The 14,337-nt window shown below is 32.1% G+C and overlaps 1 protein-coding gene across 1 annotated transcript; it reads left to right on the top strand.

The window, feature by feature from the left end:
• The first annotated feature begins 734 nt into the window (after positions 1 to 734).
• LOC110031200 (probable xyloglucan endotransglucosylase/hydrolase protein 26) lies at positions 735 to 7,013 on the top strand. The gene is given in 7 exon segments (XM_020734286.1): positions 735 to 832; positions 1,019 to 1,127; positions 5,712 to 5,829; positions 6,069 to 6,169; positions 6,171 to 6,194; positions 6,277 to 6,470; positions 6,605 to 7,013. Coding segments are annotated over 7 exon segments (1,053 nt in total).
• The last annotated feature ends 7,324 nt before the right edge of the window (positions 7,014 to 14,337 follow it).

Here is a 14,337-nt window from a genome sequence, read left to right as displayed (position 1 = left end):
AAAAATTATTGTATCAATACGCCTGATGCAAATTTGCATCAAGTATCCAATAACAGGATGTCACGTAATAACACGGGCCCGATTCTTATGTCAGCGGGCTCAAATTGTCACATGTCCTCTTGTTGTTGGACACTTAATGCTTGACATATGTTCTTTGAAGTTGTCCAGAGCGACCGCGGAAGATCCGCATACCTCTAACCAATGCAGAATTTCGGGTGAACAGATATGACTAAACATGTCTGCTTTATATGCCATTGATGAATATCGAAGCTCGGAATCATCGCTGGAATGTCATATTGGTGCTGTTCGACGGCAGTCTTTAATGCTATTCGAAAGAATCTGTAATGGGGGAGTTAGACTGCTAGCTGTGTGTAAAGATACTGAAAACATGGAACATGAGCAGAAGTGAACAAAATATGGGGAGAATGAAAGTTGAGTTATTGCTGGAAGAAGCAGAAGAGGAAAGAATAACACTGTCGGTAGAACCTGTATGGATGACCTATGTTACGTAAGAGAGAAAAATGAGTCTGGATGGTGAACAACAAGCATGTGATATACAGGTTCAAGAAAAATATATCATATTATAAAAGGGTTAAAACTAAGAGTTCAATAAAAAAATTTGGTTGTTTGGTGAATTAACTACATATATTTGAGAAATGATTAAATTAGAGTTTTAGAAAAATAATTAAAGGTCATAATTAATGAAGAAAAATAGGAGATATATTAAATAAGTGATGCATTCTAGACTGCAGAAAGTCAAGGAGCTAGTGCAAGATAGGGGTGGGGATGATGATGATGATGACGAGAGGGCGCGTGAGGATGAGGAGGATCAGTAGATTTTTTTTTTTTTTTTTGTATTAAGCAATTAATTGTTAGCCAACATTATTTTTATTATGCAGTTGTGCATTTTTTTTTATTTAATTTAATTATTTTTATTTTATTTTTTTATATGATTTATGCGTTAATTAATTTTGTTACTGTGTTGTGTTGCGTTTTGATTGCATCGTTATAATTGCAGGTGTGTAGAATGTAGCATTAAAATAGGGTTTTCAATTTTTTCAGATGGTACAGGTTTCCGACAACTTCTCGACGATTCTCCGACAATCTATCGAACAAGCGACCCCTTGGTAATATGCCGACGATTATCCGACAGCCTATCGAATAAGCGATGTCTGAACAAAGTGTTGCACTTTTACTACGAACAAAATTGTAGGTAAATTCCCATGGTTAACCAACAGTTGAGCGACATTCTAATGACGGAATTGCTACATTTTTCCGATTGACTTGTGTCGCTTATATAGCAGATGGTTAAGCTACGGTTAAATATGGCATGTTTTTGGATCTACAGCGATCGTCATTGCAAGTTGGATACCCTTCCATTATTGTAAATCGTCGTTAAATTTGTCAGTAATTTCATTGCCAACAAACGTGTTTGCTACGTCAATTTTGTCGTAGCTAAACCATTAGTAAACATATTGTTTATGGTTTATATGTTATTACCAACATTATTTGACCATCGGTAATAAACTAAATTCCTGCAGTGTGTGGTGTATTCCAAATTCGTTACATTCGGTCAAATTTCAAATATATTGTAAAAACAGCCACCAACTTTCTTGATCACCACCGCTAGCCATTCTTCTTTACTGCCAAACACGACCCATCAACCACCCCCATCATATTTTATATTGATTGCATTTTACTTCAAATTAAATGCAAACTCCTGCATTTATTTTGCACATAATCATATAACTCTAAAATATTGTAAATGTAATTTATTTAATTACATCGTATTCTTTTTTTTCAACGAACCAAACGGGCCTTAAGAGAGAAAGTTATTATATGACCATAACCTCAAAATAAAGTCCAATAAAAGATCATCCACCATAAGTTAGTTGTACAATTAAAGTAAGTATAAAACCCACTATATAAATAAAATGTTACTATCCTCAAATAATTGCTATTAAATTTATCCCCACTCATGAATTATTCTCTTATATTAAGATTATCAATTGGCATAAATACACAAAAAAGGGTAAATAAAATATCCAAATTGTCATAAAAAACCTATCAAACTAAATATACAATATAAGAGAAGCAATGTGCATGAAAATGACCTTAAAATTACTAATATTGCATTACAATTTAGGGATGTATTCATTGTTGAGAGATAGAAAAATTCATGTCAATCATGAATCAACTATAGATTAATTAAAATCATAAAATAAAATTATTGCATCAGATTGATGAATGAATCATGTTGGTAGTGAAATCAAACCCTATTAATTGAGAGTAAGAATACTAATGCTTAGTTAATAGGCATGAAAAGAATAATTACATAATAAATAAGCTAAGATAGTCTTCTTATATGATGCAACATAGGCCATGGTCAAGATGACCTTTATATTAGAAGGATTGTCTAAGTAGAAAATATATATTCTTGTGTTGAGTTTTGGCTTTGATAAGTTGAGGAAAAGGGGATGTTTTGAGTGGGTTGGGGAGATGTAAATGGAAGAGGTGGTGGTGTTAGAGGGGTTTTATAGTACTTGTTGAAGGTCCATAATGAAGGAATAAAAGGGTCTGAAAATTAAGATGAAAGATATAAGTTTTCATTCATATTTCATAAAAGATACAAATAATTGGCCATAAAAACACATTAAAATATCAATTAAGGATGATCGTACTTTTACATGCATGAATGGAATAGACCAAAGGAGTGGATGTTCTATAATGGTTTTCATTCATATTCCATAATAATTTTTTTTTTTGTCGGGAGATTTATAGCGATAGAGTGATAATTTAATGTCTTAGTATTATACAAAGATCCAACAAACACAAACAAGATAGAAAAACAAACAAACATCAAGATTTTCTATGCGGACAGTTGAAAGACCCTGGAAGAGAAAAATTTTAGAGTCCAACTCAATCAAAGTAATTCATTATAAGTGAGAAAACACAAAGCTACGCCCTTTTCCTATAACTGAGAGAGCGAGATTTCAATTTTACATCAATTTTGAAATGAGATTTAATTGGATTCCTATTTCTAGTTTGGTTTTAGAAGAAAAAAAATTTAGTTAAATCCAAAGCTAATTTGAAAAAATAAATATCTAATTTCAAATATACAAATATCGTACACACACTCACACCCATGCATATGTATAAATTCCAATTAAAATATGCATCTGAAATTTAATTTAACATTTGAATAATGGTTGTAACATACATCAACTCTCTCTATATATATAAAACATATATTTGTTACATTTTTTCTTAAATATATTTTGTAAAGGATGGTTGAAAGCCAAAGCCCAAATAACATCATGCTCTTTTTTGAGCTCTGAGGCCGCCCTTGGTTGAAGCCCTTTCAATTCCGTGTTTCTTTTTTGTTTTTCCTTAAATATTTATTTTGTCAATTCTTTTAATAATTATATACATTTTAGGAATTTAAGCCATTATTTGGGATCAATTTTTATTTTACATATGTATTTTTTTATTTTTAAAATAAAAAATAGAAATTAAACATAAAAATAGTATTTGCTTATCTATTTTTTGTTTTATTTTTATTTTTATATTTTGGGATAATACTTCTATGTTTAAAATACTACAAAAAGAAAAAAATATATATATTTTTGTCTGTTTTTAAAACACTAAAACGAACATTTGCCTAGCCCGCCGCTTGCCCGATGTTGTCGTCTGCCCATAGCCTGCCGTTGTCCTCCACCCATTTTCGTCGCTTCCTCCATCCTCCAATTCCCATCTGCCGCAGCCAATGTCACCTGCCCGCCTGTTAGCCGTCGTTGTCTGCTAGTCGCTCGCCATTAGCGCTGTCAAAAATGCTCGTTGTTCGTGAACAGTTCGTATTTGACTCATTCGTTAGGCAAACAAGCCACACCAATATTATAATAAAAGAGTTCTTCCAATCATTCAAAGATTTTCCATAAATTTTTTCCATAAATTTTTTCAATTTATTTTATGCTGAATTTGAGAGAAGAAATGTTTTAAAAATAGAAAAAATACTTTAAATTTATAATTAGTATTTTTTTAAAAGCTGTTCAAATTATTTTCAAAAATAAAAAAATAAAAATAGAAGCAAAATCAAGCATTCGAATTTACTTTATTATATTTTTTTTAACCATTTCTAAAATTAAAATAATAAAACCAAAAAAAAATATTAGCAAATAAGACCTAAACTACTCTTGAAATAAAATTTAATGAAGAAAAAAACTTTATCGGCTGCCAATCAAGCGAATATTTAGCTTATAAATTAATTATTAAAATAATATCATAAAAAAATAAATACAAATTCAATCACTTTATGTAAAACCATAGCCGATTGATTAGATCAAGTGACATTAATCAAAAGGTTAAAATTAAAAGATAATTATGCAATTAAGCTAATCAAACTAATAGACTAAAATATTTAATCAAGCAAATTGAGATAAAAATAAAATATTCCAACAAATCAAACCATCAAAACAATTGGAATTGACTAAAATTAAAATAATTTGACTAACACAAGTCATCATCTATTAAATCAAACAAGAAAATCAAGCTATTAAAGTATAGAACAAATTAAGTATTGGCCCTACAATGGGCACTTGAGCACCCACCGCTCGACGCTTAGGCACCTAGCACCTGGTCTTTTTGAGCGTGTGTTGATGCTTCAAGTCAGACTCCACACCTAACAAATTCCTATCAACAATGGTTGAAATTTGTAGTGACCCAACCACTTTCACAGTTTCACTTGTTTTCAACAAATTGTGACAGCCATCATCACCTGACTATTTAAGATGATCATCAACCAACATTAACACCTATTAACGCCCATCAACCTTCATTATTTCTCTATCATTTTTCACTACTCTCATAGAAGACTGGAAGTCAACAATTTAAACTTTACAATACAACCTTCGCAAATTTGAAGTGAGTTATTTCATGGTAAAAAAAAAAAAAAAAAAAAAAAACATTTCAAGAATTGAGCTATTTCAGCTTAGACCAGACCACATAATTTTTACTTCTGAGAGCATTTAACATATACTCCTGCATCAGCGTCATTTGTCTAAATATTCGCAATAATTTATGCACCATTAATACAAAAAATTTAATTTCTACCTCTGCAAATGTTCTAGCACTCAATAAAACTATACCAGACAAATGTTTGCTGATCTCCGCGTTAAATCTGTCAAGTAATCCAATGTTTAACAGCTTAGCTTGAAGATAGTTTATATTTTCCATCACTTCGGCTGGCCAAAGTTGTGCGCCTCACTAAGTTGCTGATTAATTATTACTTTAATTCCGGCAGAGAATTTTAGTTGTTCAGGATATCATACATAAAAACTCAAAAGGTAGAAAACTATAATCCTGCTCTTCTCTGCTTCTGTGAATTCCTTCAAAAGAGAACATTTAATGCAATAAAAAAAGTGTTTTTTTGAGGAGCACAACTTCTATTTCAATATTCAAACTTTGCAAATAAAAAATAATGTTGCACCAAACTATACGACAGTAATGTTAAAACAGACATGCCAACATCAAAACAATATTTTTCTTATTGTTTCGAACAACAACCTTCAAATCTTATATAAATCAAATCATATCAGTAAATTCCAAAGCCAAAGACTTCTAACTACATTCTATACGCCAAAATGAGTCCAATTTCGCAAATGAAGAGCCTGACATGTTCCCTCACTGCCCTTCTGCTTCTATCAACATTGCAGCTGAGCAAAGTTGATGCAGCAAACTTCTTTCAGGATACTTTCTTCAACTGGGGATATCAGAACTCTGCAATTTGGGGCAGTGGTGATAATCTCGCTCTGCTGCTCGATCGAAACTCAGGTAATCAACAAATTTTAGGAAAATTTACATACATATCATACAATTATTTTGTATTATTACATATCTGACACCTAAAGTTTGATAGTTATATTTACCAAAACTTTGGTGCCATGAACCAATGCATGAAAAGGTGTACTTTAGTTTTAAGAAGTAAATAGTAGTGATATTTTTGATGTAATAATAGAAGTTTATAAACATACCCAAAAATTTATAAGCTTGAACAAATTGATTTGGTCCAGGCTCAGGCATTCAAACCAAGAACCAGTTTCTCTTTGGCAGCATAGAGATGCAAATAAAACTTGTTTCTGGGAATTCAGCAAAAGTCAAGGAGCTAGTGTGCAGCAGGAACAGTCACTGCCTATTATGTAAGTTGTAGCATTGAACTCAGAAGAGCATGCACTGTCAGGGTGCAATATGTAATTTTTTTTCTGTAAAATTAAATTTCAGATGTCGTCGACCGGAGACCAACATGATGAGATTGATTTTGAGTTTTTGGGAAATGTTTCTGGACAACCATACACCATTCACACAAATGTTTTTGTGAATGGGGTAGGCCAAAGGGAGCAGCAGTTCTATCCTTGGTTTGATCCAACTGCAGATTTCCATAACTACACCATTCACTGGAATCCAAGCCAGATTGTGTAAGATTTCTTCTTCTGATGCATTTCCAATTGTTTTATATGAAGAAATTTTACATTTTTGAGCTTGAAATGGAATTCATTGCCCGTTTTTCAGAAAAGTCTAGTTTTACATCTAACAAACATATTTCTTTTAGTTGGTTCGTTGATGGAATACCAATCAGAGTGTACAGAAACTACGAAAAAATTGGCATCCCCTACCCGAAATCTCGAGCCATGAAGGTTTATTCAAGCTTATGGAATGCTGATAACTGGGCTACCAGAGGAGGGTTGGTGAAGATTGATTGGAGCAGTGCTCCATTTATAGCAAGATATAGAGAATTGAAGCTGCGAGCTTGTTACTGGTATGGACAAGGAAGCACTCAATATTGTTCATGGAACACACCCAAGAATTGGTGGGCATCTCCTCAATATAGTAAGTTGGGCTATGCTCAGCTTGGTCAGCTGGAATGGGTGAGGAATAACTATATGATTTATGATTATTGCAAGGATGTGTATAGGTTTCATGGCAAGATGCCTTTGGAATGTTTTCAGCCATTGTTGTGATGAGGAATGATTATGTGATGTTGTTTGTGAAAAGGTTGGGAGGTTGTTTGTTGTTGTTGGGTTTCTTTTCTTTTTTTTAATTATTTTTTATTTTTTATTTTACTTTTTTGACTAATTGTGCTTGTTTGAGTGAGTGAAGTTGATTTTTTGTTTGAAGGCAAGTGATCTTTGCTGTTATGTGTATTTTTTTTTTTTTGAATGAATTTTATTGTTATCATTTGGAGAGAACTAAAATCTATACTCTTATGAACCTTAACAAGTTATAGATGCAGACTTCAATTCTTCTGAGACATGTTAACTTTCAATTTTTTTTTATAATTTTTTAAGGAAGTTTATGATTATATTTTTGTAACCATGTAGTGACTATGCAAATGGACAAGCAACCTAGGATTCAAAGAGTTGCATTTTCATGGTGACATGAAATTGCCTTAATGTTGTCTGTGAAAAATACACCAATGCCACATTAGAGAAATGGATGATGCTTAAATAAGTCCCAATTAATCTTAGTGAATTGATCTATAAAAACCCAACCAAATATTTCTGAGTGGAGAAGGACTGGGCAATTTGAGTTGCAAAGAAACAATTCAAATGAAGAAAGATATCATGAGGTAAATACTACAAAAATTATGTATCAGAATGGGAAATGACAGTTTCATCTGAGGGATTGATGGTTCTTTCTCCTGCACTTGACCAATAACATCCTATTTGTAGTAAATAGAATCAGTCTTAGCATTATAGAATTTTTATATTTTCATTAGTTAACTGTCAATTGCATCTTCATTAGATGCCTCAAAAATCATACTGATAGTTTTGCCAATGATACATTATTAGCAACTTACGTATTGCTCAAATAAATTAAGAAATATGATATGATTCACTCTTTTCTTTTTCTTGCTCTTTTCTCGGTCAATAGAATTTTAAAAAAAATGATTTTTTAGTAGAAGATAAAGATAATAACATCACTTATATAACCATGAGATTTAGGGTCTGTTTGGGGCAGCTGCAGTTTATCCAGCTTCTGCTGATACCGCAGCTTATCCTGACTTATCCTGATAATCTGCTGATGAGCAGCTGATCCGGATAAACTGTCTAGTTGTTTGGTTGGCGCTTATGGAAAACAGCTGATCCTGAAAAATTGACCATTTTGCCCCTGTTCTGAATAAACAGTTTAACTGTTTGATTAGTGCGTTTTGTAAACAGCTTATTTGGAAAAAAAATTAATTAAATGAATAATCTGTGCAGCAGAATCTGTTCTTTTCTCAACAAAATTAAATATCACTGTTCAGAAAAGAAAATATCAAAAAATTGATTTATATTTATATAACTAAAACATATCCGATCACATCAAACGAATATGTTACACATACAAAAGTCAAACTCACCGGCAGAAGAAAAGTCGTAGCTGTCGAGTTTACCGGAGGTGGAGGAAAGCCGGAAGCCCGCAGGGAGGCGAAGAGAAGCGACAACGGTCGGGTAGAAGCAGATCTCCTCTTTTTCGCCGCCAAGCTGGCCGGAGCTACCTCGGCCCCATGAGAGGATCTCGACGATTGATTCTCCGCTAAGTTCTTCGTTAGTTGGACTCCAGAGGAGTGGAACGCTAGTAGCAGAGGACGACGAGGAGAAGAGACGACGAAGGGTGTGCGCGTAAAATATTTCACGCGTAAAATATTTGTGCGCGTAAAATATTTCACAATCGCGCGTTTTGAATATTGATCGCGGGTATCGACCCGCGACCAGCTTTTCTCCAAATCGAAAACGGGATTATAAAATAAGCTACGCAAACGCACAAAACAAACGGTGCAGCGGCGTTTTCAAAAACGCCGCCGCACTTATAAACTGCCCCCAACGAGCCCTTATTCAGAGACACTTTATTATTTGAGAAATAAAGATTATTTCCAAATCACTGGAATAAGTCGGTCAAAAAGCCACCTAAGCAAAAGCCTGATTATCTTCGCAGCCACTGTATCTCAATTTAGGAAGATTTACATGCACACCACTCATATCTTATGTATTTACAAATCTAACACCAATACTTTTATATTTACAAACATAGCAACTTACCTATGCATGAAAATGTGTAATTCACTTTTTAAAAGTTAAAATGGCGATAATTTTTACGTGATATGAAAGATTTGAGTGGTATGAATCTAAAAAAGTAAAGTTTAAGTGTATATGTAAAGACAGAGGATTTTGGTGATATGCATATAAATGCCCCTTGAATTTGTTACTTGGAAGTTTGGTGTCTATTAATATTATTTGGGTTATTCCTCTAGGTTTTCATAATTGTTGTGTGCTCGTAAATTCGCGATGATAAAGTGATATATTAACATTTTAGTGTTGTACAAAGATCCGGTTCATACACAGTAAAAAGAAATCGACATAAAAGATAATTGGAGTTTTTATGTAGAAAAATCGAAGGGATAATAGGAGTTAATACTAATGTAATGTGGTAGTGACAATAAGAGCATAAGACTCATTTACCCTTTTTCGAGTGCATAAACGAGTATGATTCAAATTTAGGTAATTGTTTTCATTTGTCACCCAAGAAACTCCTATTTCAAACTATATCGATACGCATCTCCCTAAGTTGCATTGCCTCATGACTGATCTTTTATAGCCATTCACATAATGTGAATATTCTTTGTTGTTTCGCCATCGCTCTTTCGAGTCCTAATGAGTCACAATGAATTTTAACAAGTTATATGACCAATCCAACATGTAAATTAAGTCTAAAAATATACTTATCACATGAAAATAAAAATCAATTCAAAGCATTCACAACCCTACAAATTCAACATATCTTTCACAAAAGAAAAGTACAAGAAATCTACTCACTATACATGATAAACACCAAAGAAAACTTTATTAAATCAAAGCAAATTAACTAAATATGTGTTTACAACAATAATCAAATAAGATTACACACAATATTTAGCCTTTTCCCTCTTAAAAGAAAGCAAATTACACCGGACGATGCTTTCCACAGTGCTACATAAGATGTTGTCGTAAACCCCTTACAAATTCTCTCAAATTCCCCTCTCAAATCTCTCTAAAATAAGAGTTCCTACTACTGCCTACTATCCTTGGAATATAACAAGACTTCAAACTTCTTCCCTACTCCTAAGATTTCCAAAACTCCTCGTCTGAACTGTTAGCACCCGTAAAATAACTCCAGGTGTCGTGCAAAAAGTAACCATCTGAACTAAAACGTCTAGGCATCGGGCTCTCTGTCTACTTAAAAGCTTGGGCACCTAGACGCTAAAACCTGGTGCTAAGGAGCTCAATTACAACACCTTGGCGCCCAAAAGTAGACGCCTAGGTGCTAGACCATAATCAACATCTTTGCTCCATTTAGTTTCGTTCACTATGATTCGATCCAAATTTGTTCCAATGCTCCTACTTGTTATACCTACATTAGAAACATAAAAATACATTCCATTAAAGTGAAGTTTCATTCAAAAACTTGTAAAAAATAAAGAAGAAATTAAGTATATCCAAAGGCATATCAGAGTAGGCTGCTAGCTAACACCTCCTATGCTTTAAAATCATGAGTCCAGTCACATGCACTGGTAGGCTGTTACCAGAAGATGTGTTGAGACTTTAGACATGATTTTAAAGCTCGAGGGGCCCAGGTAAATATATGCTCATCACTCAAATATTGTCATTTTAAAATTTAAAATTTTATTATTTATGCAAATATGATATCGACTCGATAGAGCCAAGTGAAAATGACAATGAACTTAATCAAGACATGATCGATCGAGAAAAAATCATTTAATTACATTTTTTATTTACAAGTGAGGCTCTGACTAAGAAGTGTAAGGTGTGAATAGAGTTATGCAAGTCCATATATGATACATGTTAGAAAATCATTAAGGTTGATAAATGAATAGCAACTTCACTATTTAAGGGTGGTGATTTTCACTGGTTAGATCCCCCTTCCGCACAATGAGTGAAGGCCTGAGGAGACAAAGAGAAAATATAATATGATGCTTTTCATATGTAGATGGTTCACCTTAATCATTAAATTTTTTAATTGATTTTTTTAAAGCTGGTTAGTATTAAATGCATGCTAATGGGATAGCTAATGGTATGAAATGCATATATTTTTATTTGGTTATGAGTTTTTATTTTAATTATAGTCATGAGATTTATTTTTCTTAAAATTAACTTAAAGTTGAGATTGGGTAGAAAATCTCTCAATTCTATGAGTATAAAATGATTTAGGCCTATATAAGCATACAATCATAGAAAGAAACATAGGAAAAAATAGGTATATCTAATGTGCAAAATCAATTAATAAGGAAAACAAGGTAGCTAAATGCTATTATACACCAAAAAGAAAAAGAAAATGGGCAACCAAGCATCTATCTCTCATACAGCCCGGCCTAAGCCTACAACAATCCCCATTAGCACCTTAGTCATCTAGGTGTCTTCAATTCATGTCCTAGTAACTTGGGGATCATCCTTTAACTACGTCATCTTGTTAAGTATCTTCCTTTAGCTCCGCCATCATATTGAAGATCATCCATACTTCATCATCTCATTGAGGACCATCCTTGCTCCATCTTCAAGTAGGTCACACCTCATACCCCCAAGGCATCGAAGCCAACCGATAGATAGAAACTATCCCAACTCTTAACTCAAGAAAGAGAAAACCGACGCTTACTTTGACACCTCAAAAAGGCGTTAGTATAACAAAATTCATCAACACGCAAACACTACTTCGACCTAGCACTGCAGCATCAGATCCTTGATGTGCTTATATGAGGGCACATAATATCAAGCACCTGCATAAGCATAGTTAATTTAATTTAATTGTGTGCCCCTTTCCTATCACTTTTTATCACAGTCACCTGTAGAAAAATAGTGTTAGCAGGGTAAAGGTCATTCTAACATGCAGTCTACGTACATAACAATTGGTCTAAATGCCAATCTCAACGACAAAAGACATAACATCAGCCACACTCAATTCAAGCAAGCAATCAGAGCTCATAAAAAAACAATTGCACACAAACATGATTGGTGTAACATAATCTAGGTTCGTGGACTATCAAAGACGTCTAAAAGTGAGGTACGTGGGATTGTCATGTTAATCTTTCTGTTAAAGTTGTAATTCAAGTTTAAGACTTAATAATTACCATTTAGGTGGTTAGAGTTTAAATTATTTAAATATTGTGTATAGACTTTATTGGAAATTTTAATTTATGTTTTATTATTAATATTATAAAGAGTGTTGCTAAAAATGGGTCCTACCTAGCTTGAGGCAGGCTTGTAAATGAACCAATGCACTCAATGAATAACTCGAACTCGACTCGATCATGTTCATTCAAATTTGTAAATAAACAACTTAAATAATTGTAAAAACTTGTATCTTAAATGAACTAAGCATGAACATAGTTAAACTTAATCTTTTTTGTTCATGAACGAGCTCGTTTGTTGTTCAATAAAAAACTTGTTAAATACTCAATATTGAGCTCAAATAGAGCTCGTATCACATATGATAAACTATTTAAATAAAATTTGATTAGTTAGAATTTATTTAATTATAGATTTAATAGTAGTATATTATTATATCAATAATATTTTTAGATTTATTACTAATTATATATTTATTCTATTATTAATTATTTACTATTTGAATATCAATATTATGGAATTCTGAAAGTGAACATCACTTTTTCATTAGTTTCTTTTATTATGCTGGATTTAGCTACCCTTAATTGTTCTTAATTATTTCTACATTTGATGAATGGTTTCACATTATGAGTTATTTTATAATACTAGTTCATTTAAATATTTTTGCTCTTATTTTAATATTTTTTTCTCTATCTTATAATTCATTCTTGTGAGAATATATCTATTATAGACAATAAATGGCAACATGTGGGTTTGTTCATTCGCTTAAATGATTTATTCAATTGTTTATTTATTTAAATTTATAAAATTACTTATAATATTTTTTATATAAAAATTTTAAAACTCATTTGAATTTTTAGCTCGTTTAAATATTCGTTCACTTATCATAGAAAAATAAGTACAAATCAAGTTCAAACATTAAAAAAATTTAAACAACTCAAGCTTGAACAATATGCAAAAGCTCGACAAAAGCTCAAGTCAAACAAGAATAATTTATAATTATACCAAGCCAAGTCCAACTATGTTATACTTAGCTTGACTCGGCTCGATTACAAGCTTATCCACCGCAGCGACTTTTCAATTAACTAGTCGTTCTTTAACTTTTTCAAGGGAATTATTGAAAATGTTTTAGTAAAAGTAAATAAATTTATCTTCTCTATTGATTTTATTATGTCAGATATGAAGGACAATGTGGAGATCCCAGTTTTTTTTTTTTGACATTTTCTTGCAATTGGTAGGCCGAATATTAATTAATAAAAAATGGAGTTAACTATTAGAGCACACAGTGAGAAAATAAATTTTTCAAATTCATGATTTTATATCACCACTGATGATATTCATGATCAATGTTTAAGATTAAAAATCAAAAAGGTCACAAGAGATTTTAAATGAGAAGTTGAAAAAGAGATTTAATAATTCAAAAAGAAGAAGATATAAGATCACAACAGAATGTGACAGGAGAATCTCGATGACAATTAAAAAAATTAGCAAGAGATAGATGATTATTAAACTGGATATTTTATTATGGAGAAAAATTAGGACTTGACTTGACCTTATCAGACTGAGGGGGTTAAATAAGTGCTACTTGGAAGACATCTCAAACATTATCTTGTTGTGAGATTGCATGTTTGCTTTATTTTTTAAAACATGTTTAGGACGGGGTAAGGTTGAGAAATTTAAACCAACCGTTTATTTGGAGGTAATCCAAAATATTTCATTTATTTTTTGGTGTGTTTATGTATGTTTTGCTTGTTAGAATCTATATAACCACTTTCCTCTCATAAAATTTAGGAGTTTGATGTTATAATTTATGTTGCTTATGCTTCTGATCTTAGACATGTCATGCATATTTTTGTTTAGATTTATGTCTAGATTCATATAACTTAGTATTTTACTTTCATGATAGTTATATTGTTATATGATTTATCTTATATGTCCTCGATTGGTGAGTCACATGTGTTATATGCTACTGTTTGCATCTTAATGTTGTTTTGTTATATTTTCATGTTCTAGCTTACTATGCTCATCTCATTGTTTTGTTGTATTTGCATATATAGTGTCAAAAATATGATTTGGGGTGTTATTTGTATTAATTTTGCCTTTTAAGTTAATGAAAAGGTCCAACTTTACACTCTATATAAAGTATGGGACAAAGGAAGATAAGAGTAGAGATGAATTTAAGTAA

This window comes from Phalaenopsis equestris, unplaced genomic scaffold, assembly GCF_001263595.1.
Source record: "Phalaenopsis equestris unplaced genomic scaffold, ASM126359v1 Scaffold000787, whole genome shotgun sequence".
In the NCBI taxonomy this organism is placed as follows: domain Eukaryota; kingdom Viridiplantae; phylum Streptophyta; class Magnoliopsida; order Asparagales; family Orchidaceae; genus Phalaenopsis; species Phalaenopsis equestris.
Note: the sequence above shows the minus strand (reverse complement) of the source record. Positions and strands in the feature narration are given on the sequence as shown.